Source organism: Cataglyphis hispanica, chromosome 13, assembly GCF_021464435.1.
Source record: "Cataglyphis hispanica isolate Lineage 1 chromosome 13, ULB_Chis1_1.0, whole genome shotgun sequence".
Classification (NCBI taxonomy): Eukaryota; Metazoa; Arthropoda; class Insecta; order Hymenoptera; family Formicidae; genus Cataglyphis; species Cataglyphis hispanica.
The window spans coordinates 2295942-2322776 of NC_065966.1; the positions used below are offsets into that span (position 1 = coordinate 2295942).

General features: G+C 38.1%; 2 protein-coding genes across 8 annotated transcripts in view; one reads left to right on the forward strand and one right to left on the reverse strand.

The window, feature by feature from the left end:
* The window catches only part of LOC126853970 (phytanoyl-CoA dioxygenase, peroxisomal-like), a 37468-nt gene that overhangs the window by 7829 nt on the left and 2804 nt on the right, over nucleotides 1–26835 (forward strand). The window lies entirely within an intron of this gene.
* On the reverse strand, nucleotides 11–25897 carry LOC126853928 (galanin receptor type 3-like). 4 transcript variants are annotated; one of them, XM_050600123.1, is made up of 10 exons: nucleotides 25636–25897; nucleotides 9147–9383; nucleotides 8280–8476; nucleotides 6527–6664; nucleotides 5722–6028; nucleotides 4942–5190; nucleotides 4593–4824; nucleotides 4065–4304; nucleotides 3136–3413; nucleotides 11–3057 (listed from the first exon to the last, which is right to left on the reverse strand). In XM_050600123.1, exons 2-10 carry the CDS (start codon nucleotides 9246–9248, stop codon nucleotides 2752–2754), a joined length of 2049 nt encoding a protein of 682 aa, XP_050456080.1. In that variant the 5' UTR covers nucleotides 9249–9383; nucleotides 25636–25897; the 3' UTR covers nucleotides 11–2751. The 4 variants fall into 4 exon arrangements, with proteins under 4 accessions (XP_050456080.1, XP_050456083.1, XP_050456082.1 ...); XM_050600126.1 differs by having other exon boundaries at nucleotides 11–3039; nucleotides 25636–25896; XM_050600125.1 differs by lacking the exon at nucleotides 25636–25897 and adding an exon at nucleotides 13345–13403.

Genomic DNA, 26835 nt, shown 5'->3' on the forward strand with positions numbered 1-26835 from the left:
TTCGCTCTGAATTAGTGCCAGTTCAGCTATAAAAAACATACCCAAAATTATCGAAAAGGGCATTCTATTCAATCTCGTTTGAATTTCAATACGTGTCAAAAGTAGGATCGTGTCTACTCTCATTGTCAAATGAGGAAACGATATATTTATTCTAAAGATGTCTCCGGAAATATATAAAGGCCATATTGATTGAGAAACAACGCGATTGAGACACGCAATTATATTATTTATTGCACGTGTTACTTATTGCGTATTTTAATTATTGCATATATATTATTTAATTTTTTACAAAAGGTATACGCATGTAAAATGTGCGGACATTCTATGAACTCAATAATTTCCTGGTATATTGTTTTCATTTCTTTTTTATTTGCACTAACTTTATACACTCAGACATTGTTTATGTCGCAACTCTTTGTAATGTTAACATCGATACAATATACTTGCACCCGACAAAGTTCCTCAAGTATTTATCATTGATGATGAATTTGATCGAGAAATCACGGTCTTTTTTATGAGATCAACAGTTACTATACTTAACGGATCCGAGCTGCATACACACAGTTCTAACTGTCAAGTTTAGATCAACAGAGCTCGAATATAAGCGATTCTAAAAAATTCGAAGTGTGTTACATGGACGTTGTGACATGCGCTGGAAACTATCAAGTTTCCTGCGAACAATAAGTGTTGCCTCGGCTATAACGATGTATGTGTATGTATTCAACAACAATATATCATATAAATTACACTGACGTACAGAGAATGATCCGTATTTACGTCGTATTAAGCAGTCAACAAGTCGACAACAACTCGACTTACATTAATATGTCTTCATTACAGAGCTATATAAACAGAATAATAAATAATGTATATATATTAATATTATCTAATTTATCTAAATATATTATCGGACTGTGGAATCTCATATATGTATAAATATACAAGATAAATTGAGAAATGTATAAAAAAACCAAAAATTTTAATTGAAAATGTAAAATACAATTTTTCATACGAAGCTTTGTTTTCCAGGAAATTATTTTTTTGAGAGAATTTTAAAAAATTTACATATAAATACGATTATAATATAATGTTTTAAAAGATATAATATTCCATTTAATAAAACTTTGAACTAACTTATTATGTATGTGCGTGTGTAGCAAAAAAGTTGTGTATGTATATAAAGCATCAAGATAAACTTTATTTTTTGCAATAGAGATAATGTATCTTTTTATACAGCATTTTAAGAGCCGCTGTCGAGATAAATCACACAAGATAAAAACGAGATAACTTATCACACAAGATAAAAATCTTGTGATTATTCAAGTTGAAAAAGAGTGTAATAAAAAGAGCACAATAAATATGTTATTAAGTTTCCAATTTATAAAATCAATTTCCTCGAATAAGAAAGTTTGTTATGAAAAAATTCTATTCTACAGTTTCAACTTATTTTTGCACGAAGACTCATTTTTTTTTCATCCTGTATAGTGTATACTGTGTACCATCGGAATGACTAGTCTGTAGTCCGTATCAATTGTAATTTAAATACGCGAATACGGATCGATTCTCGCGCGCTCAACAACAAATCAAAATAAAAACTTTCTTGTCGTATCATAAATAACACCATTAAACGTCCAGAGAATGTCGAAATATTTTTTTACATAGATTTTTGCACATATATGCCCTATGCAATTTTTGGAGTGTCAATTCCAACGGCTACTATTATCACTATCGACTAATTATTGACTTATCTAAATTACTCTAATATCATTTATATATTTTGCGTAGATGTCAGAAAGTCCAGTAAAAGGGCCATGAAATTCACGTCAATGAGAAATTGTAACTACATACCGAGCGAAATTTGACATTTACAAAAAGTGAGATTTATTTCTACGTAGAATTTGTCTTCGCATATTTACGAATTTAATGCGAACGTTGAATATTCCTTAGGAATCGCACCTTTAATTTGATCTTTGTTACCGCTTTCCGTTAAAAGAACTTTCTCGGGTGTCCGATTTCCGTCCGCTATTCTTTCTTCGCTCTTGCACGAATTTCTATGAAATTTTCTTGCTTTGGTAAATTAAAGATAAATTGGATCGGTTTCATGGATGATGAAATCGCTGACGCAAAACTTTCATCGATAATGATCGGAAACGATTGATAATTAATTCTTTTCTCGTTCAGCGCGTCAAGGGAGCGAACGAATTTTCCGAAATCGAGTTCGCCGGTGGCGTATTAATTAGTTTCGTTCTTCTCTCTATTGTAAAGGATGGTTTCATGTCGTCGTTGCGTTATGTAATGTTGCAGAGTGAAAGTATAAAAATATAATTTCAGGATATGTCGATATATATATATATATATATTAATGTCGAGTGTAAAGGCTGCGCCGAATGCTCTCGTTTACTTCAAAAACTTTTTTACAATTCTCATTAGAACGTATAAGAAACGATTGAGATCACACATTTTGTGGTACAAAATGTACGCTTGGACGAGTTATTTCTCAAATATCTCCTCTCTTTTGTGTCGATAGATACAAGTTATTAAAATAGCTGTGTCACAATTGACCGATTAACTCTTTATATTTTTGCAAATTCACGAAATAAGTGCGTCATGATTGGATGCTCTCTCTCTCCTATTACGAAACTTCGTTCTGTTTAGCGGTGTCGCTTAAGTACACTAGGTAGAATCTCATCTTGTCTGGGACACGAATGGATTATCCGAAAGGAAAATACATTTAGACTTAAGAGGATAAACTTAGGAGGAGGGAGTCAGGAGGGGCCTCAGCTGCGCAGCCTCCTCGCCTCGGTCCTCGGAAACTTCGGCAACCTCGTGGTTGTCAATCCCTGACTTTCGCGGCGAAAGTTCCATCCGCAGCTCCTCCCTCGACCTTTCGAGACCGTCGTCCTCATCATTTCTCTCAGTTATCGCCTTAGTCTCAATCTCCTCCACGCTGCTCCAACTGCTTTCGCTTTCGCTAAACTCTCTCTTCTTTGTGTTACCGTTCACTTTTTCCTTTTCCTCTTCGTTCAGTTCGTCATTTTCCTGCATCGTCAAATTAATCTAATTTCAGACGACTATTAACAGTGTTAATGAACAATGTTTATTATTACGGGAATCTATTTTAGCAATGATACTTACTATGGCGAGAGACTTGAGCAGGGTGGTTGTTGTCGTGGCTGTGGTCGTATCCGTGGTATCGCTGCTCTCGCTATTGTTGTTCGGTCTGATCACAGTCGATAGCGGACCTTCCTCCAAATTCTTGCCGCGCACATATCGTCGCGACGACCAGCCATCGATTGAATTCCTTGACGCGTTACCCTTGACGGATTTCGGGGTCACGTTTGTGGTCCAGATGCTCGCGTCGCTACTTCCCGTGCTGCTCTCGCTACCGGTGCTGCAGTTCCGCCATCGGCGTTCTATGCACGCGCGATATAAATGAGAATTCTCTTTTCGAATACGAACAAACACATTGATTTAGCTCATTTCTTTCAATGATCTATCCATTTACGAATCTCCGTACGACGAGACTTGCGTTATCACGAAACGGACGCAACTTAGGTTGTCACGATACTAACGTTATTAAAAATTTATTCATTTTCGCTGACGGACAAGATAATATTACGTGATGAGAAAATTTTATTAGAGAAAGGAAAAATAAATATATAAAGGGTGAATTACAAAAAATTATTGACCGTAAATTTTATGTTTTATAGAAAGATATTTCAGATAAAAGTTGTGATTATACTAATCGTACGATGTTCCTTTCGAGAGAAATAAAAAAATAACTTTTATGTAAAATATTTTATACAAAACTCATAATTTAGAATTTTTTGACGATAATAATTTTTAATGTGACTCATTCTGTACGCATGATATATATATATATATATATATATATATATATATATATATATATATATTTAGCATGAGGAATCGCGTAAAAGATAAATTAATAACGGCTTTTGCGGTAATTTTTTTTTTAACTTTTGAGTCGCGATATTATTTCGAAAATGCAAATGCGATTGAGGTACATGTACGACATCACAAATTGTTAATTTATGACGTACTTTCGCACGGCGGTGGGTTAGCATTGGAATTGAGGGGTTTTCTTAGAAGCGGGCTGCTCCCGTCCTGGCTCTCCTCGCTGTACGCGCGCGTTATGAGGATCCTCGGACTCTTCCTCGGGGTCTCGCATAAAGCTATCGAGCATCCCGCGCCCAAGTCCGTCCCGATAAAGTCGCTCCGATAGTTGGGACCCATCAGACTGGCGGCACTCGCGCTCGCCCTCACCAATTTTCTTGGCTCCTCTTAGCGGGCCATGATGAAAGGATGACGCTCATATCAATATCGAAATGTTTACCGATCAAAGATCAAAAGAAATCTTACAGAAGATTTATTTTACTACGAAACTTTATAGAAAGAGACACTTCGCGTTAAGATACAAGATCTTGATCTATGAGAGTTCTCGAGTTACGAACACTATTTCTGAATATAAACCGGAAGCACGGATATGTATATGTCAAGAGAGAGAGAGAGAGAGAGAGAGAGTATCGTTAAAACAATATCAGTAATGTAAATCGCGTAAATTTGCGTACCTGATTCCGCGGTTGGCACTCTAAGAGTATTGCACGAGACGGCGGGCTGCAGCCTCCCGCGCTGAAATCCGAGATTATTGCTTTCGAAGTTACTGCCGGTTCTGCATGAGCCGAGAGCCAATAATGCCTCGCTGAGTCTACGTTGTAAGGGCGGGAAAGGGAAGAAGGAAGCATTTCCGCTGCCGGAAGGCCGCCTAGAACCCGCGACGCTCGGCGTTCTTGCCTGTATCTCCTGAAATGCGATTTTACATGTCCAATAAATGCGATATTAATCGTAAATTTCGGAAACTAGTGTCCTTTGCGTCGTTCGGTAGTAGAGTTCATTTTGCTTTTCCCGTGCTCGGATTACCTGTTGCAACTCGGACTTGGTCGCCTTCTTTCGCCAATAGTTTTGGACGGATCGTCGCAGAGTCTGCGATTTTAAGCCATAAAGAACGCCGTTGATGGGCGGCGAGCACGCCAGGAGGAACGACGCCAAAGCGGCGAGTTTAGGATATGCGTGAGAACGTTGCTGATTACCGGCATTGCAAACTTCCCAGAGAATAAATCCGCAATAAGGAAAGTAGAGCAGGTACAAGGAGCCGACTAGTTGCATCACCTGGAACGTTATCATTCGATGAGGCCAGTTTATTGGCAGCCGCGCGTTCGACCGCGAAGCTCGTAATTATTTATCCTTGCGATAAAGGATATTCGTCAATATCGAGACTTATTATATTTGAAAGGTCCCGGGGGTCACAGTTCCTAGAATAGAAATAAACCGAACGGTTCTTAATCAAGACGAGATATTTCGCAAAGCGAAGAAGTTTCAATACGTATTTCGTTGATGCCTCGCAGCGTGGTGTCTATCGATTTGACTTGCTAACTTCGAAGAAAATTAAATTACAGATTAGGCTTTAACTTACAGAGCACTATTGATTAGCCTGATTAACTTAAATCGAATGACTTGACAAGAGTTAAATTGGCCGGATAAAGCCTGTTGAAAAAAAAAAAATCGATTCTTCGCCGATTGAAGATGGAAGAAATTGCCGTTACGGGATGATATAGAAAAAAATCGTATTTTTTTAGATGCATTCGCGTCATGTACACTAAATCTTAGGAAAGAAAAAAAAAATTATATCTCAGTACGAACCGTGCTGGCGGCGCTGTGAAAACGCGGCGGTCCCCCGGCGGAGGGTGCGGTGACAGTTGGCACAAAAAACGGATTTCGCTGATGGGTAATGGTCACCTGGGCGCTCAGGGTGACCTCGTAGATCGCGCTGGCGATACGATGCCGATGATACCGCGCTATACCCAGCACGCGTAAATTGCAGACCGTCACGAGGACGGCCGGCAGTCCCAGGCCCACGATAGCGTAAACGGCGCCGTAGAGCGCCGCGGCGGATCCCCAAGTGCCGTTCCCGAAATCCGGGGCGCAGCAACCTAACCCTGGGCTATACCTGATCGATACACAGGATATTGAGAAGGAGAACGTGCATGTATAATTGCGCGAATTTTATTATATTTTTTATATTTTTCTTTTCTTTTAACCGTATTTATACGCGGACATTAAAAACAAAATAAAATCGAAGCCCTTGTTGAGAATATTGTAATTCACTCGGCATTGTTACTGCAATACATTTTAATTAATTTAACTAACTCTAGCGCCGATGAAATCTTGAATGAGATTGAATTCTTTCATGCTCGCCGAGAGAGCTGGCACGGAAATTGTCTCGCAGCGCGCCTTTATACAATACAAAACAACTTGCGCGAGGCGAGAGACAGAGAGCACAAAGTAAATCGAATCTTGTTCATTATGCGAGAAAATGCAACAATCGCGCGGCAATATCGTAGAAGCAACGCCACGTAATGCGATGGCGATGGTGATAATGGTGGTGGTTAATGATGTGATACGTATATACATATATATGTATATATATATGTATATGTATACAAACCTGTAAGGCGGTACCAGACCGGAGAACGGCGGCAAGCACAGAAGCAGAGCGCCCGTCCAGGAAGCAGCCAACCCGACGGCCACGCGACGCGGCGAGACCAAAGCGGCGTAATGCAGCGGTGCAGCGATCGCGTAATACCTGCATGTATAGAATAATTGCGTGGCATGGCTAATGGGAGTCTCCGCAAAAATGTAATTGGAGACCGCGCGCGAGCTTCCGTTTTCACGTTCAGTTGAGCGTCTAATTCTAACGATTTCCTCTCTCCGGTTTCTCCTTCCCTTTATTAGACCGTGAATATAATGAGCGGAAGAGAATGATGTCATATTTAAACGACCAACTTTCTTCGAGAATTAATGAAAATGCAACGAGATATATATATATTTATATATGCGCGATGAGGAAACCCGAAGACTCACTGGTGACTTAAATCAGTTAAGTCTGCTGAATAAAATATTCCGTGGTCGATCGAGCCAACGGTCGGGCCCGGCAGTGCCCTTTACCGAGAAAGAGAGAGGCGAAGAATTTTCTATATTCTCAAGGGAATTTTCCATGTTTCCTTAAAGGGTCGCGAGACGATAAAGAAACGTTTGTCGCGGAAATTCACGGGAATCATTCGCGGAGGAAGAAATGCAGGATTTTTAAAGTGTGTGTGAATAGCTTACAAATAACTTACAGTAAAGCTCGTACAGCGCAGTACTTTTATGACACGGAAGATAAATTTCAAATTTTGCGAAGAATATATTTTCTGTCTTTTTTTTTTTTTTTGCAAAATAATTAATATATTTTCGAATTTTGTACAATCTAATGAATATCGTACAACGTGGAATATATATCTCCACTGTATGCTAGAACATGATGCAATATGTACGTAGGATGATAATTATTTCGATGCAATCGAAACTCATCACGTATCACCGAAATGCATGCCTCAGTTATTAATGCGAGAACGCAGCGAGATGATAAGCAACAAGTAGAATGACGGGTTGCGATTCTGGATTATATGCAGGCTGTATCGAATAAATGTCTTGTATCATCTGAGTTACGACGATATTGTTTGAGTCTATGGAATCATTATTGACATCCTACATCGGAAATCTCTTTGCCTTTTGCGTCAGTTGTCGCTGAGGCCTCATTCACGTCTCGCCCGTGTACTGTATATCGAGATTAAACTCGATTTTCATCGAAAGTTTCCGCGACTACCTTTTTCGTCCTCGATTTACTAGAGCGACAATGACGTTTTTTTCCTTTATCCGACGTAAAATTTCGTTGAAAGCGTATTGCACGTTTCGAACGATATATAAGAGTAAAATTTTTCGAGCAATAGGCAGTACGAGAATAATTTTATCGAGTTCACACTGAAATCGAATCACGGAGATAATTCGTTCGAAAATGCACGAGATGCGGCAATTCGCATACCTCGTACATACAAGGGATACTCGAATCTCCGCACGTAAAGCACATGCTTTAAACGCGCGTCGATTAAAACGCGGTTTCACGCATGATTGACGCGAGAACAATGTGATTAATAGCCGTTACACGTATCCCTTTTACAAACCTCGATGCATCGATTATCATCAACTTCACTTCCGCGAATAATCAATTACGGGAGAGAACTGATATACAACAATCTTTCATTCATCCCGAGTCTCCGATTTGCATGGAATATATCTCTGCATCCGAATATCGAATAATGATATAATATTATAATATTATAAAGAGAAAGAGGGAGGAAAAGAGAGACGGAAAGACTCACCTGTCGCAATTTAATCCTGTCACGGTCCAGAGAGCGACTGGATGCAGCAATGCCAGGAGGAATCCGTGGAAAACGCACCACGTGCCGGCGACTGACCACGAACCGATCGTGAAGATCAGCAATATCAAGCACAAAGCCGTTTCCACGGCGCCCAAATGGATCAGCAGCAAAGTGTTCGCCGTCTGCTGTTGCTGCGTCTGCGGACATTGCGGCGCGATTCGTCGATTTGCCGATCGTCTCGACTCTCTATCGCGTTATTGGGATTTTTTTTTCTTCTTGATTGCGGCGAGGTTCACGATTTTTTTCTTTTTTAAGTCATTAACGGAGAGTAAGTAATTGGTCGTTGGCTTTAAAAGGAATTTTATTCGAGCTTTATTGTTCGCGATAAAACTACTTAACGGTATCAGAAACTTGATAGCGATCAAAGGAAGTATTTTCGAGAAATTTATTTTTTTTCGTTTTCCCTCCCTCCCTCCCTCCCTCACCTCTCTGCCGCGATCGCAACTCTCACATACATTTTAATATCATACGTATCCTTTAATATCGTGAACTCTTTGACCAGAAAACTCACGTTAATTTTTTTACACTCGAGAGAGCGTTCTGTAACACGTATCTCTCTCGAATTTATTTTCGTTTTTGACACGTGCGATTGCAAAAATCATTAAAATCGCACGTTTGCGGTAACTTTTGCGGCATTAATTACGCGAGATCGCGCTTTGGAAATTATCCTGATTCAGAAAATGGATGTTACAAAAGGCACGAATCGACAAAAATCGCGATGTAAAATGGAAAAAATGGAAAAAAAGGACAGAAGAGCATTTTGCCCGCATATGCGAATATTATAGATATCTGTTCCTTACTGTTCACCTGTTTACTAAGACCAAGAACGACAAGGAGAACGTAGCCATTCAGGATAAGGCCCAGAGTTGACAAGAGGATGATAGGTATGCCGAAGGCCCAAGGGCCCATTCCTTCTTTTCCCGCGTGTTTTATTTTTTTTTTGGATATTTCTTCCAGAGAAGAGAGAAAGAGAAAAGTTGGTGCCTATTCAAGTGAATCTATCAGCTTTATTGAGTCTTCGGATCCTTGTCTGCGTTGCCATATCTGAAAAATTTAAAAGACATACATATTTTCAATTAAAATAATCGCTCTCGTCAATGTGAATAATTTTTTTGGAGTCATCTTTAAACACATATCTGCTTTGTATAAAAACCATTAGAGTGCTTTCTTATCGTAAACTATTTTATTATACAATTTTTAACCATAATTTGCATATCAGTAATAATTACAAAACAAATTATCATATTTACAATAGTCGCATAATGTAAACAATATTATCTTCAACTCTCACTTGTCATTAATATTAACATTGTAGTAGCATATGTAGATATCGATATAGGAGACACATGTTGGATTAGATAGTCAAGGGCAGACACGCGAAAGGTCATATATTCTAGTTGAATGTTGACCGATGACGGTGAAGGTGACAGTGATTACAATCTTTCGAAAAAAATGGAAACCGAAAATAGCTCAGGAATAATCTCATAATTTTTATGTACGTTACTGAAAATATATTCAAGCTTTTCTATTCGTGATAACACGACATAATAATAAATAAATAAATGAGATCTTTTTAATTGTGGGGCACGCAAAGAGTTGGGCATAAATATTTGAATCTTATATATTTCGGCGTAAAAAAATTACAAGAAAATTTTCGTATACGAAATAGGGAAAATGATTCCTTTATATAAATAGTATTAATCGAAATAGGAGAATTATATAAAAATTGGAATCATCTATTATTTATTTCGCTTTTGAGCAAAGAACAGAACACCCTCTTTTTATCTCTCATCGATTTGCGTCACCGCGATGCCAGAAAACGAACACTTTCCGCGACACATTGTTTTGCGGATCACGAGTAGCTACCGGGTGACATAATTCGATTTCAACTGTGCCGCGGCAGTTCCATTATCGACCATTAGCGTATCTCCCAACGGCAGTCGACTATGTCGATACGACTCGCGAGATGCGGCTGCTGCGATCGTCGGCTAGCTGTCTAGTCGCGACGAAGCGAAAAGGCGACCTCGTTTGCCGTCGTTGAATTTTACAGTGTCCAACTATTAATAGTCGCTGGACTCACAATTGAAGATACGAACTAAAAAGAATCTCATCATATTTACATATTAAAAATATGCTCAACCTGCACGCGTGAGCCAAATTAGACTTTTCCTTAAACAATTTCCAAATTAATTTATGACATACGAATTAATCAATAAACTTTCTGCATTTCTCAATATTGCTATGTTGGATATTAAATTATAAACTTCACCTTTTCTGACTATTTTTAACTACATATTCCGATTCGTTTCGAAATCGATGTTGAATAATTCATTGATTGCTGCCTAATGGAATGCCGCTAATCTCATTAAAAGTCTGCATTTCGGTAAAATCTCATCTTCATAAACTGCTATTCCTTCATATATAACATATATTAAGCCCGCAGATATGGATGAGGAATTTCTCATTTGGAATTCCTTCGCGTATTCTCTCATATACATAATTGCACGTGTTACATTAGATATTTACAAGAATTTATTCAAGATTATCTCTTCTCTCTTTATTGATAGATTTATACATTATTATATACATTCAATTCTTCTAATATAAGTCTTCAAAGTTAATATAAAAATAATAATGAACCCTTATTTAATAAAAATCAGTAACTGTTTCAAGGAGTCACAGATATTGATAATTTTATCGAGAAGAGCGACGAAGTGAAGGAAAGCATTTTTCTCGTCAGATACGGCTTTTTAATAGATTACACCGAATTAAGAGATGAGATTGTAAGACCTTTTCTACCTTTAGAAAGTCTTGCATCGATTTTCTGATAAGTTATCAAGATGGAATTGCAGATCCTATAGAAAGACCTATGTCGATTCTTTATCCTTAAATTATTTTTCTTCGCGCTACTAGTATTATTTGAGTTTAAAATAATGACCTTAAAGACCTCTAAAATCATATATGCGATTTGTTAAATCTGCAACATATTTTTTTAAATTTTCTATGTAATTCCTCGAATTTTTTAGTTAGCGTCAATTGAGAATTTAGGAATGCCGATAAAGCTGTTTTATTAATAGATTCGCGATATTTGACGTATATCATTAAATTAAACGTGTGGTCGAAATATAATTTGACACCATGTCAATTTGATATCGGGAGGGGAAGAAGATCCGAAATTTTGTTCTCGTTCATGATTAATGGGTGCACGAGGCAATCGAATTCGTTGTACGCAACGAAATAATGAATCTCCGTCGCATGTTATTTAGCGATCCTACTAGCTCTTCGCAATTTTATTATTGACGTGAGTACACGCGTCAATAATACGTTCTCTTCCATCTGCGACCGCTATATAAAATGAATCCATCGCATTTTTCTTTTTGTAGTTTACGTCGTATACATATAGACGAGATGCGGTACTTTATGAAATGGAATTTGCGATAGTATAACTGGTCGTTTTCAGGAACGGTTATCGCGAAAGATAATCACGTTTTACGGGAAATTTGTAAAAGACGCGCGTATGAATGTAAGATGAAAAATTTTTTACGAAGCTTTCTCTCCACACAATAGACATGTCGAAGGACGTTTGATATCGATTACCTTCCCTTATTCGTCGACCCTTTTTATTCCTCTTTGCTCAATCCATAATACGCCGTGAAAACAGCTGTATCGCGTTATCACGTGAGCCACGGGTAAACGTGCATCGACATTATTCGCGCGCGACCTTCCTCCTGTTTCTTTTTTTTTTTTTCGTGCTCCACTGACCGCGAATTTTTTACGAGAATCTCGTAATTCATGCGCACGCGAAGCTCTATCGTGGATTCGTCATTAATCCTAACTTGTCGTTTCGTGATAAATTAACCCGCGTTCCGTCACATTTATGCAGCGACGATGATAATAGCATATTTTACCTTCATTTGCATGTTGAACGATTAGTTGGCAATTTTTCAAAAGCCGGAATTAATTTTTCGTTCGATAATATAAGGGCGCGAAACTTTCCCTAAACTATCCTGAAGAGAAAACTCGATTGATCTTGTGCCGAATTGGTTTGCCGAGTGGAAAGGTCAACTATATATACATACGTATGCATATAGCGATGGCTTTGAGTAACTTGTTGCGCGGAGATAACCTCGGGGGACCATTTATTGTGAGGATTCGAATCGCAGAGCCTCCTCTTCGGAGGAGAGCTCATCTCGCTTAAGTTACTTGTTGCACGGAAAAAAACCTCCCACGTCGGCGCCGAGGTCCTTCGAAAGGATCCCGTGGACGATCGATAACTCGAAAGCGCTCGCGCATCCGGAATTCCTTAAAGTCGACGATTTATTGTATCGCCCGTGGCGATACTTATTTTGATGAAAAAGATATAAGGTATTTATCCATTTATGATTCTTTGATCTTTTGTAAAGTAACGAAAAGAGGAAAAAAAAGTTCTCCAAACTCTCTGATGATGATACGATTTTTATATTTGTTTTATTTATTGGGAAATTAAATTGAACGCACAGCACATAGATAGTTCGGTACATCGTAGAAACTACGCTGTATTCTATTAACGAGAGAGGAAACTTTTGCCGCGAGTGAGAGTTTCGAAAGGGGCGAGCTTATTTGATATTTTGACACGAGTGGCGTTCTAGTCAAATTCTATTAGCAAATAAGTTTATACTCAAGTTTACGCTCGCCTAAGTAACGGTGAAGTTCTTGTTATTAGGATCTCTTGTTTTTCTTTATTAACAATTGACCAGTTTATTTATGTATCTGATATCAAGATAACGATATCTCGATGAATATTCATGATGCACATAATTTATTTTTATCGCTATAATTATTATTCATGATATTGTTATAATTCTTCAAATAATTCTTTGTTTTTAAATAGAAAATACAAAGATAAAGAACACATATTTATTTAAAAAAGTAATGTGTATGTTTCCCTTCGCAAAAATATTGCGTATAATATTACCGCGTCATATTGCTAGATAAGCCAATCAAGAAAACAACAAAAATTGCTTACGCGCGAGACATATTTTCTTCTTCCCTTCTAATTCGCAAGCTCGTTACGCTGACCGACTATAATTCCAGTAAGTCAACTAACGCATCTGTCTCGAAAAGTAGAAGCGACAAACCGCATATGGGAAAAAAATTTTGCTGTTAAACGTGCAACGTGCGCGGAAATTCGCGTATCTTTCGCTCGTTTTCGCTGCGCGAACAAAATTTCGAGGCGGAGATAAAATTAACCGCTGTAGTGGTTATTAAAACTTCGTACACTGCTGGTTTCACAGACCTCGGACGATAACGTATCACGATAAATAATTTGTCACGTATTACGATAAGTTTTCTTCCAAACTTATTATAGATAAAAGGAGCACGTTTCGCCAATCATACGGATGGCTTATCACACAAAGCGCGGAAAATCGTTTTGTCTTTAATGTGTCAATTATTTTTCACAATCGAATGCATGCGAAACGAAAAAGATTGCAGATGCAAAATTATTTTTGTATAAAACGTCATTTTGTATAAATCATTTATCATTTCCAGACTCTTATTCGAGTTGTATTGTAATTTAATTTATTATATTTCTATTTTTATATATACGATACAGAAGAGTATGTAATATTTTTCCGGAGAAAGCAACTGCTGCTTCATATTTAATTTTGACCAGAGTGGTCATATCTTTTCACGTTCGCCGGCGACGAGGACAAGGCATCATGCAATTTACTCTCGACGCTATATTGGCATGACTTGAGAAGAAATTTTGATTCTCTTTACTTCCTCTTTCTTGCACATAACAACTTTCTTTATCATACGCCGGGCGAAAAATAGAATTGACACACGAAGGCCGCTTTAAATGGCACTAACATAATTATTTAATCATAGTGAACGACTTATTGTTAGTGTTATTGCTTTTTGTATCGTGGATTTACGTAAAAATCACGTGAGATGTAGCAACAAAAGTAAATCTCGATAAAAGTCAAAGATTACAAAGCAGAGACGCCGAGAGCGGTGGCTTAGTGGAAATAAAGGATGAGATATATTCCTCCGTGACTGCCGGTATTATCCAACTGCAAATAGGCGTTCACCGTTTGTTGTTCATCGATCTACTATATATCTACGCCTACTCGTGTCCTTATTCTTCTTAAAACTCTTCTTTCTGACCTTTGTGGCAAACTATTACTTCGTTGAAGTGGAGCGTTCGTTGTGTGTACTTTGTTTTATTTTATAGTATTCGCGAGGAGAAAAAAACGGTGCGAAAGGATGAAAATTAAAAGATCAAAAGATATATCCAATAAACTCAAATATTATTTAGTATGTTAGTTTTCGTTGCGCCAATTATAAAAAAAAAAAAAATTGAAAGGCACGATATTTTTATGGATGTCGTAAGATGGAAATTTTCGTGTCACGAAATGTTTATATTTAAAGATCCGAATATATATACGCTACATTATTCTTGAACATGAGACTAAACCGAAGGATTTATTGAAGAGAATTAACCCTTGTTTTACCCGTACGATGATTATTTCAACGGAATGGGCTCCTTATTTCTATCTTTATTGTTCCCGGAGGTAGCGGACATCTCCAGGAAGCGGTCGGACGACAGCGAAACTCGTGAAATAAATATCCTGTAGGCACGGCAGTCTTTCTCGCCAATCGTTAGTACGACCTATCACGTACCTCGTCCTTCGCCAATTTCAGATTATCGTGAAAGAAGAGCGCGTTAAAAAATAAAGAGAAAGAGAACAAACGATGAGCCCACTACTCGGGACTAATCTCAGGTCCTTTTCTTCTACGGGATAAATTAGAGAACAGGATCATCGTGTTCTCCAGTTTCGCTATATATCTCAGCCGAGAGCGACATTATGGTATATCGCACGTCAGTTAGCGTCAGCTGGCTTCGTTAATGGATTTTAATTAATATCATTTGCCGCGTAGCTGCTTGCGACTATCGCTTTACCCTTCGCCTAATCATGAGAAGCTCCTGTCGATTCTGCCCGAGGGGGACCGATAAATAATGAAACGAATCCTTGGATGCGATCGACAACCGATCTTGGAAAGGCACATTGAATTATTTAGGGAAACGTGCGATACAAATAAATCTCCGTAAATATGTAATTACATAACGGGTCGATCATTGGCCGCGTATCATCTTTTATACAGAGGCAATAACTTTGAAGAAATATCGCCCGGTATAACGGGAGGAAATTCCGAAGAAAAATAAGGAAGAATCTTCTCGAGTCGAGCGATCTCGCGTTGAAATGATCAAAGGTAGATCATGACACAATTAAAATTATCGATTTCTTTTTTTTCTTTTTTTTTTTTTTTTCAAAACAATTTCAATCTCGTATCTGATGAATTTTCCTGGTTGCGGTTATTCGATATTCATGTTTGACTTAATTATGAAAGTTTCGTTTTGCAAAATTCGAACAGAGCATGCGTCCTTGAAAGAAGGTCACGCATTTGTCGCGACCTTGAGAAAAACTCCTCTCAGGCGGTGAGGGGTGCTGTGGATACCGCAATCGATCGGTCCTTTGGGATAACTCGGTGATAAGCGGTTTCGAGGGGAAGACGAAAGGAATACTACGGGGAATCTTTGGTCGATCATGCGACGGAGAGATAAATTTACCCGATTTGCGTAGAAAAGCCGGCTACAATTTATCGCGTCTTTTTATGGACCGTGAAAGCTACTCGGAAAATGAAAGAGATTTGAGTTCGAGACAGAAATTTCCCGAAAACGGTAATAATGACGCGGAAATGAAATTTACTTTCGAAGAAAGAAGCAGTTTCCGGGATGATCTTAGAATCTGGCGAGGGGGTTATAAGTTCTAAGTAAAAATAGACATCCTTACAAAAAGGACAGGCGGATAGGGTCGGCAAAGATTGCTGAAAATGTCAATGTTCCCTCGACAAATTCGCCTTATCGACGCACGTCAGCTTCGCGTACGCTCCTGCTTTCCATCGCATGTGTTCATAAAGAGAAGCATATAACGGACTTGAATGGAAGATCCTGATGCGAGACTATTATTCCGAAAGATTATATCCCTCTCGAATGGCTATTCGCTTCACTACAGCATAGGATTAATTTCGAAATTATGCAAATTCATAGTTTGATAAGAAATAAAAAGATAAAATCTCTGATTCTAGTCATTATTCGCGGTTTGTCAGCGCGCATTATGGAGTCTTACGTATCAAATTACGCGTAATACCTCATTAAAACTTGTACCTAAGCCAGATTATAAATTTGAACACGGGATCTCTTCGAGCTTAAGCTGCACCGGAGATTTCAAGAACCGCTCCGCGACGAGCGTTATCATAACTTTTCTCCACTATCTTCCTGACATGATAAATGATGGTAGAGGATTATGAACGATTCTCAAATATGTCGAAATTTTCAAGAGATTTGCTCACGTGCATTTCATTGCATTTTTAACAGCTTTGACGCGTGCTGATTTGAAGAAATGATAAATTCTTTTTTAAAAGATCGTAAATATAATACTAACATTATTGCGAGAAAATGTGCGACTGATAATTCTTAATTATATGAAAATTGTTACGTACTCGTACTTGGATTTATGACACGCGATATTTTTCGCTTTGTTATGGAAAGCTCGATTGACGCGTCGTTATTCGAAAAATACGATGATGACATTCCAAGTCCTCGTTTCAGTAACGAATCGAAGATATCGATATGCGGTGTGTGTCATAAATTCTGAAGTCGCGCAAATAGAGAAATATCGCTTGGATAACTTTCGCCCCATTAAATATAATCTTACAACTCCGGAAAGTTCCATTCGAGGCGAACAACAATTTCTAAATTGCGGAAAAAAATAATAGTCTTAGACAGCGCAATTTTTTTTTCTATTACTCGTCGACATTATTTTTAAAATCAGAGATTATGATCGATGTGACATGACAAATACATACGAAATTTGGTGCTTTTGTTTTTACAAACCCGCAGATTAGCTCACTTTTTTCGACGAGCATTGCGAAAATTTTATATTCTCGCCATTTCATTAATAACTTGCCGCTCTTTGTGCCAACTTTATCGAGTTTGCCAGCTGGGGCAGACTAATCGGCTGCAATTTTAATTATAAAGCACCGTATATAGCTTTAAGGTCCCGATAACAAGTTGATTCGACGAGTCAGATTTCGATAACGAATGGTGATAGGGAAATCGTTGCTATTGCAAAGCCGACTGGTGTATTAAATGAAAAACAACAGGATATTGACATCTCCTCCCCTTGTGTGTTGGATGAGATTGCCGATAATCGATTTCTCGATATCTTACGTGATTCTCTCATTCAACATGTCCCAATCAGCTTACATTTGCAGACTCTGTATTTTGCATACGATTGAGGTTGTTTCTGGCGTTAATTAATTCTCTTTATCCGCAAAGATGACTGACATCTTATTTCTTCTCAAAAGAAGAAAAAAAAAATCTTTATTGCACAATCGCTACATTCGAGTGGCTTACAGTTGATTATATTTCCCACAAGTAGTAATCATTAATATTTTATACACCAATATTTTATCGCGACTTAATATGTGCGCGATGTAATTTATCGTCGACCTATATTATACTTTAATTCGTTCAATTTTTATTTGATTTTCAACGGCTACAAACACCGCATACGATTCTCTTCCTCGGCTGCGATAATGAGAAAATCGAACAGAAATCCAACAGTGGCAAAAGTAACTTGAGCAAAATTACGCAATCGTTCCACACCTGATTTCTCTCTCTCTCTCTCTCTCTCTCTCTCTCTCGTTCTCACTTTTTGTTCTTTTGTTCCGTGCTCTTTTTATCGGCTGGATCGATCTGAGAATGACGGATCGATCGTTTCTTAACGAGGCTTTGACAGAGATGGAGAGGGAGAGAGACGAAAAAGTGTCTGCTACGTTTTCCTTCTAAGAGGAAGAAGAGAGAAGAGAGGGTCCCCGTTTCTCTTCGCTCGTATGTCTATTTTAACAAGTTCGACGTGCGTCGATAGAATGTTCGCAGCCGGTGCGGAATATCATGCAATTCGTTAACATGGACCGGAAAAAGAAGAAGGTTTTACATCGCGCAAAGTTATGATGTCTGATTCATGTCGGTGGTTTTGGACTCGAACCGCGAATCATTCGTTAATACAAAATGTTATCTGCTCAAAGTGTTTTCAGGCTTGGAGCATGGAATAATTTCAGAACGTGCGATTCTCACACACGTCTCTATTTAATTGTCTTTAGAAATAGCGTGCATTTAAAAAAAAAAAGAGAAATATTTAGGATGGTCCAGAATCATCAAATATTCTTTTAACAGATTCTTCGACGACTTTTTCTTAGCAGAAATTTTGAAAGAGATAATTTTATTAAAGTAAATTCCACTCGAAATTATCTGAAGAATGTAGTTTAATTTTCCGAAGTTTATTTTCAAAGACAGTTTATTTGCTTTTGTTTATAACTCCAAATCTACTGATGTCATGACATTTTCGTTAATGAAAAATCGACTACAAATTAGTCAGTCAAAGAACACATCATGAAAAAAACATTTTATGTTATTTTGAGATAATTTATGTACAAATATATTTGTATCTGATAGATCACATAATAAAAGAAATATCGTTATTTGTCATGATATGTAATACTGATAGTTAAAGCCAAAAGAAATTCCACAAAAGATTTTTATGATGAATCTAAACGAATGAAAAAGAGAGAGAAGATTGAAAAGGAAGAATCATGCCGAGATCCCGCGCTTTCACGAGACGGAGGAGACACAGGTTTTTATCGTATTCTTGACGATGGCTTCGTGCCAACTCACTGTCTGGTCCCCATAATACTGTCTGGTTTATATAATATTATGCAATGACACGTGATACACTGCTAAATGACATCGTGGGCGAATCCCACATTGTTTAAACGAGCGAGGGGAATAGAAATGAGCCGATTGTGAGGTAAAAAGAGATACAGAAGGATATTACGAAAGGACAGTGTCTGTTTTTGCAAACTACCGAGTGGTAACTACATCGACAAGCTTAGATTTTAATGAGATTAACGAACATTTTTTAAATATACGCTATTTTTCTATATTTTTTAACATCCCACGAAACATTTTCTCCTAATTAATCGCGTGGCGAAAGAGGCTTTCTCGAGAAGAAAGTAAAGATTATGATATTTGATCCGGCAATTGCGATGTCCTTGTGGAGAGTTATTTTCTACGATTTCGCCGCGTTCACGTGATTGCTTTACCATTGTGCTTCGCGATCGTAATCGTCATCATAATGCTAGGATTATTTTCTAAATAATATCGCCAACATGTCGACTTCTTTTCAAGTAAGTTGTAGGAAGCAACCGAATATTAAATCGCGCTGACAATCCTTGCAAGTAAATTAAATATTTTGTTGAATAATAAAAGTTTGCTCCTGTCAATATACGAACATTCTAATGTATTCGCCTTGCCACAGGGTATTATACACCGATCGATAATGTATATTTCATTTCACAGTAAATGTGTATTCGTGCTTGTAACATAAGAGGTCGGAGGAATATCGTCGTTACACAAAGTAGGTACCATGTGTATAATGCTCTGTATATATTCATTTTTCTATCTCTCCGACGAGGACATTCTTTCGTGCATTTTGCACAGATGTCGGCCACGCGGATCGTGAGCTGGACTCTAAGGATTATACCTTTTAAGGATCGCTATTCTCAGTTTCCACTCATTTATCTCGCGATAATTGTTGCTTGACCCGAAACATTATAAACTAAATTAAATTAGCATTATTTTGGCTCTCTCGGATAATGCGACGCTCTTGTAAAAATGAAACGCACAGGAGGGAAAGTATTTAAGAGGATCTTGATGCACGTGATCGCGCCTCGCGGTAATCAAACAAATTAAATAAACTCGTCAAGATTCACATAAAAGCATTAGTCTATTTTTGTCCGAGAAACATTTTCGCTTCAAGTGAAATAAACAATGGAGGATGCTTCGACTTTTCCTGGCCTCTGATAGCTCTAGCGGTCTTTATATAGACTTAGTAGTGGCAATTTAACTTCGGCCAGCCAATCCGCTAAACATACAAAGCATATTGAAATAGACGTACGAAAACCACGGGTGAATTTTTAGGGAAAATTAAAAGTCATTTCTCATTTATTGGTAATTCCACTTTATAATTTTGCAACGCGAAATATTATACATTATTGAGACAGTTAAAATCTTATCGAACATATGAAACATTCCCTCGGTATCGATCTTTGTTGCATGATGGAATTTATGATGAAATCCATTTATACAAAATCAAGTATTTCCCGACAAAACAAATCCGGAATTTTAGAGAATCCGCGCATTCCTTGTCCCTTCCCTACTCGTTCCATTACTTAAATGACATTATATGAGCTTCGATTTGCACGACCTAACCGTCGGTATTGATCCGGAATACCGAATTGAAACTGGACGAGACGACTGACATATCGATTTCATGGAGTGTCCTAGTTTCGTCAAGTCAGGCGTAAAGAAGGATACACCGTGCTCCTTTCGACCCGCCTTTATCTCGTTTGTCATCCCGCATTGGCCGCGCAATTTACTCGTTGGTTTCCGGTCCGGGTGGAGGAGAAAGAAATTTCGCGTTAGGAAACAATCCAATCGTGATGGATCGAAGATGGATCCGGTGAAGCGACTAGACGACACGGCTCCGGAAAGCGTTCTCCACCGACCACCAGTGACCTTGGCACGCTTCTCCCAAGGTACACATCGCCGCGATTTCCTCGCGGCACGCGTCGACTCGATAGCAGCAACGCGAGATTTTCTCGGAATCTATTGTCAATGCAAATAATATTTATAAACAAGTAAATAATAATTAATTACCCAAGCATGTATTTATAAACATTTAATATTATTCACTCGGTATACGCAGCACGTTATTCAAATAATTAATTATGCATGAGAAGAAGCGAATGGTTAATTCTGAAGTAATTCGCGATGATGATTATTAAGTATCTCGTGTCGGAGTGGGAATATGTCATCCGTAAGAAATTTCTCTCTGAAACGATACATCGTGTTTTGCAACTGAAAGTTTGTTACAACATGTACATCCCGCGAATAAGATCTTTGCGGTTTGCAGTTCGCGAAATGAAATCTCCGTAGATAAATTCGACGTTAACGCGGTTTAAAGTACAGGCCGAGTGACGTGAATCGACGCGTGAGATATTTGTCGGACCGCTGCTCACGAGTGTTTGCGAAACAAATCCTCTCTCTCTCTCTCTCTCTCTCTCTCTCACATGTGCTCTCCGTGAAATACGTAGAGGAAACTGCTTTGAAAACGTCGGTCATTCGGGAAAAAATATGGGAGACCTTGGCCCAGGACAAGCCCAACACGACACCTTGACACGCAATCTCTTTCCATGCTATTAATATTTCAATCATTCCTAAGTGCGTTATATATCGCGATGGATAAAATCTTATCCGTTTGTTAATCTCGACATTGATACAATTATTATATTATTATCTAAGTATTATACATTTCGTGTCTTGGGGAAATTGAGAGAAGAGAGAAATTTTATGGGCGTTCAATCTATTTACTTAATATTGGATTAGCGATTCTCTCAACTGCCAACGAAATTATCGTCATAATTTATCATTCAGTATCATGGAGATTCGGTATACATCTGCACAACTTTTTTAATCTATTATCGATTTGATAGAAAAAATATTTATAAACGTTAGAAATTTAGAGAATTCAGCTGTGGTCGTTGAGATGCATTAATTGTAAGATTGAAGGCGTATACGAGAGGCAGATGTGAAGATAGAGAGACATTTATTTGTACAACGCATATTTTAAAATTATCTAATTTGGCGAAGCTCATATGATCAACGTATATTTCATAATCTCAGGATATGAACGCTGTAAAGCTCTACTTAAGCACATTTAGCGAGAGAAATTTAATGTAAAGTTTCATTCGTGGTATTTCCATTTCTCTAGTGATTGCGAGACGATTCAAAGGGAAGAATTTATATCATCGGCTAAGGTATTCCAAGCGGAAAGTCAATATGACAAGGATTCATGCTAACAACTTTTGCTAGCGTAATGCGAGAATAGCGCAATTTAAGATACGATCATCGAGAGCAATGTTTTTAATTTACAAAAAAAAAAAGAAAAAAGAGAGAAATTAAACACGCTGTGCATATATTTTTGTGAAAGAGATAAATATTATAAGACTGTGTCTTTTCTTTGAAACGCGTGACAAAGAATAATCCACGACATTTTCTCGAAATATAATCAAGATGCAATTCAAAAGCGAAAGAATGCACTTATGTGCATATTCCGACAACAAATAGATATTGCGCGAATGTATCCTCGAGCATATCCCCGGCGTTTACACATACACACACACACACACACACACACACACACACACACACACACACACACACACACACACACAAGTTTGTTCAAAATATAAATTGTCAAAGTAGAATGCAAAGGGACACGCGGGAAATCATATTCTTGCATACAAATCGAAATTTATCTGTCTATTTTGGATAAAAACGATCTCCGCATAAATATAATCCGAATTTTTTCTAAGCTAACGATTCCGTTGTTACGGCAATCAGCGAAATGTCTTGTACAAAGGAGGAACATCCCTCCGGCTAGATTTTTTTACTGTTTTGGCAGAGATGGAACATCGTTCCTTTATCAAACAAAGGTGCCGGAGAGTCTAGCCAAGTGAACCTGTATGTCGGCCAAATGGAATTCTATCTCTCCTCGTCCATAAAACTCTCTTTCTCTCTCTCTTTGAATTACATCGCTTTGGATTTCTTAAGCGAGAATGCTGCAAGCTATTGCGGTATCTTTCTCTTTCCAAACTAATTAAATCCTTTCTATGTTTAAAGGCAGATGCAGCTGTAGGTCGCATGTGAATATGCTTCAACATTGATATAAATCATATGGGAACATAGGAAATTTGTAACGAGTTTGTTATTCTCAAAATTTAATTATCCCACATAATATCTTGTATAATAATTGCAGGGCGTGCAGAATATTTAATATTCATGAATGTTGTGTTACGTTTAAGTTTTTACTCGAGTTTAATTGAAGTTGCATTATAATTGCGTAGCTTCGTATAATAGTTTTTGATTGTTCTTAATTGTACGCGTTTTATTTTACTTCACGCTGACGTCTCGAGATTGAAGCGAGATCACGAGATCGAAACGAGATCTCGACATCATTTACATTTTCTAAAAAAAAAAATACATGGCGTTTGTGTGTGTGTGTGGTATCCGGATATATTATGCTTCCTTCCTGTCAGATAAATGTAAATGTTACCAGGGATTGTTTAACGAAGCGTCGCTAATCAAGGGCGATTTAATGGATCGAAATCTCAACAAAGACCTTGGTGAATTCAGAATAAATGACGGAATAAACACTTCCCCCTTTTCTCTTTTCCTCTCCCCCTGTCTTCCTCAAAGCGCGAGTTTCTTCCTATATTATGTTTCACATTAATAACACATCAAAGGAAAACTACAAAATCGCAGACTAATTAATACGAGATGTAAACATGAGAAACTTCCAACAAAAAAGGAAAATCATAACAAAATATTTAAAAAGGATAATATGAAATTTTTAAATATATATTTATATTTTATATATATAAATTTATATTTTATTTATATATGACATATGTTCACATGTAATAATTTCATACAGTTGTAATGCATATTATCGTTTGATTAAAAACGCTCGAAAAAATACATAACTAAGCAAACTGGTTTGCAAATCTCGTATATCATTGCTAGTAAATTAAATGATAAATATTCGATTTTGAATTGCACGCAGTTTTATGCGACGGAAAAAATCCATATTGACGCGCGAGCGAATATTCATGCTGTTCAAGTTAATGAAAAACGTGAATGTAATACGGATCACTTGTTGCCTCGATAAATTACATAATGTGTAACAACATTTCGTATACAAAGTGTAACGCATCATTGGCCGGACGGTATCGAGGGATCGTGTAATTATATCTCGCGCAATTAATCGCGCGTCGCATGTATGATACTAATCCTTCCGCGTTGCGTAATAACAGTTAACCCCCTGATATGGGGTTGCAATACATTATGATATATCCCGATGTTATTATATACGCGAATACATTTATCTCGATCCGTAACATTTTTCATCAAAGTCGGATGAGAGCTGTCACGCGAGTCATAGGGATTACAATATTCGCACATGGGTCTGTCAGAATCTCACGTGAAATATAAAAACGAAGTTGCAAAAGTGACTCTACGGGAAGGGGAGGAGAGGGATAATCTGCGGAAATGCCACGCGTAAAGAGAGACAGGAACGCGAGTGTCTTTATATCATCCCGCGAAAGGTCGATTCGCTCACGGAAGGTTATAGACCTTGCTGCTTCATTATTAACGCGATGTATATCGATTTTGTCTGCCTGCCTCCGTAAACTCGTTTCTATTCTCGCGGTTGCGGATATGGTTGAGTGACGAGAGGGTGCAAGAGGGGAGGGAGAGAGATCCACCGCCGATCACTCGGAGGACTTCCGTCGAACGGCGATTCGAGAATTAATCATCTCGTCATGCCCGTGCAAGTGAATGGAAGCCGGGAGGGGGCTTTTATTTCCGCAAAGAATTTCTCTCGATGAATGCGGAATTTTTATCGAGGTGAAATGGCAAATGTCGAGCGAGATACGCTTTGTCGAGTCCGGACTGTTAAGTTGCATAATATTTTTTATTGCGAATAGCTGCGGGATCAATCGAATCCGTCTCTCTTGAATTTTCGTACGATTTTGCGGGAGAATTTTATTGTTCACGTTGTACACATGTATAAATCTGACGCCGTAGGCTTCCGCTAAAAATACGTCGAAACGAGCGCGGATGGAAGCGGTTCTCGCGCGCGTAAAATGTATTAATATACATATATTTTGTGTTACTACACATTAGACTTTTACGAGGTAAACTATCGAGAGTTAAAACGGATGTAGATTAGGCGAGAATTTTTTTTTTTTTCAAGGCCGTCATATAAATCGTCCAGTACATTTATTTTCAAAACTATATAGCATGTTTGATATATGATCAATTTATTATCAATTTATTAATTTATTGCTATTTTCAAAACTGATCTATACTTTCGGAATAAATTACGTAATTAAAAACTGAAGCTTAGAATATTCGTCTTAGTACATCGTACAATTTTGCACAATTTATTTTTTTTTCTCGTAAAGTTACAAACATAAAAATTAATGTAAATGAATTATAATAATGAATTTAAAAAATTTAAAAAGGATCCGCGTGATTCTCAACAAGATAGAGATAGTTGGAGCTTACCCAACGACGTATCCATCTCAAAGTCGCTTTGGAGATAATCTCAAAAGCCACTGATCTCCATATTTACCCTCCGACGAGGATCAAGGATCCAGAGGAGATCGATGTAGATCTCTTCACTTCGAATTTAGCAAGATCTCGTACACTCAGCCTCTCAAAGAGATTACTCGATCGCGTGGCAAAATATTTGCTCGCGATGACGATGTGTCAATCGCGAAGAGCGAACTCTTGAATCCGCGCGCGCGAATAAACGACAACGGGACCGAGGGTCGTCGTCGTTTGACCGGGAAGACCGACCACCCCGATGTATATCCTTCTCTTTGATGCCACGTGCTGATCGAGCGAGCGTGAGAGAGAGAGAGGAAACGGGCGCGAGCGACCACGTCGGCGCGTCGCGACGCGTCCATCGACGCGCGCAATCGGCGCTTCCGGGATGCCAAGAAAGAATCGTGGTCGTTCGAGAATCGCCGGTTTCTCCGTCGCAACCCTCCCTAAATGACAACAATTAATATCTCAGTCCGTGAATTTAAATCTTGAGAAATAAACATCCTCTCTTTCTTTTCGATGCGTGCGATATTCTTTGCTTTGAACGATGACGACAATGATTAGGGCCTATCTAGAAGAATTTTTTATGCATAAGTATATGCATAAAAAGGTTGATTAGTCCATAAATAAATGCGTAAGGAAATGGATCAATCAATTTCTTAAATCCATCTGGATAGATTCTTAAGTATTATTGTTTCGAGATCATTAATATTATCGGCAATAGTTCCTTCTTAATTAATCGGCGCCATAATTTACTCCGATTCCCATCTTTTGCGTATCGCAATTCTTCAAGGAATCTAATAATTATTCGTTGTTATGGTACTCTACATAAAGGGTCAGTCCACCGAGTTATTGGATCACTGCCTGATATCAACACGCGTCTGGAAACGTCGAGGGTAAATTGACAGCGCATAATCTGTTTCGACAGGTATAAGTACGCGGTACTGATAGAGTCGAGTGCGAAATCGACACGCTGCAAAATCCGGCCGTATCAGAGATGATTTCGCTCCCGCAATCTCGTAACGTTCACCCACATCCTACCATCATCCCTATAAATCCACCCCTAAACATCAATTTTACGAGCCCGGTACCAATATCTACGAGATACTGATCGCCTTTTCGAAACAAGTCGACGGCGGGATATCGATAGTAAAACTC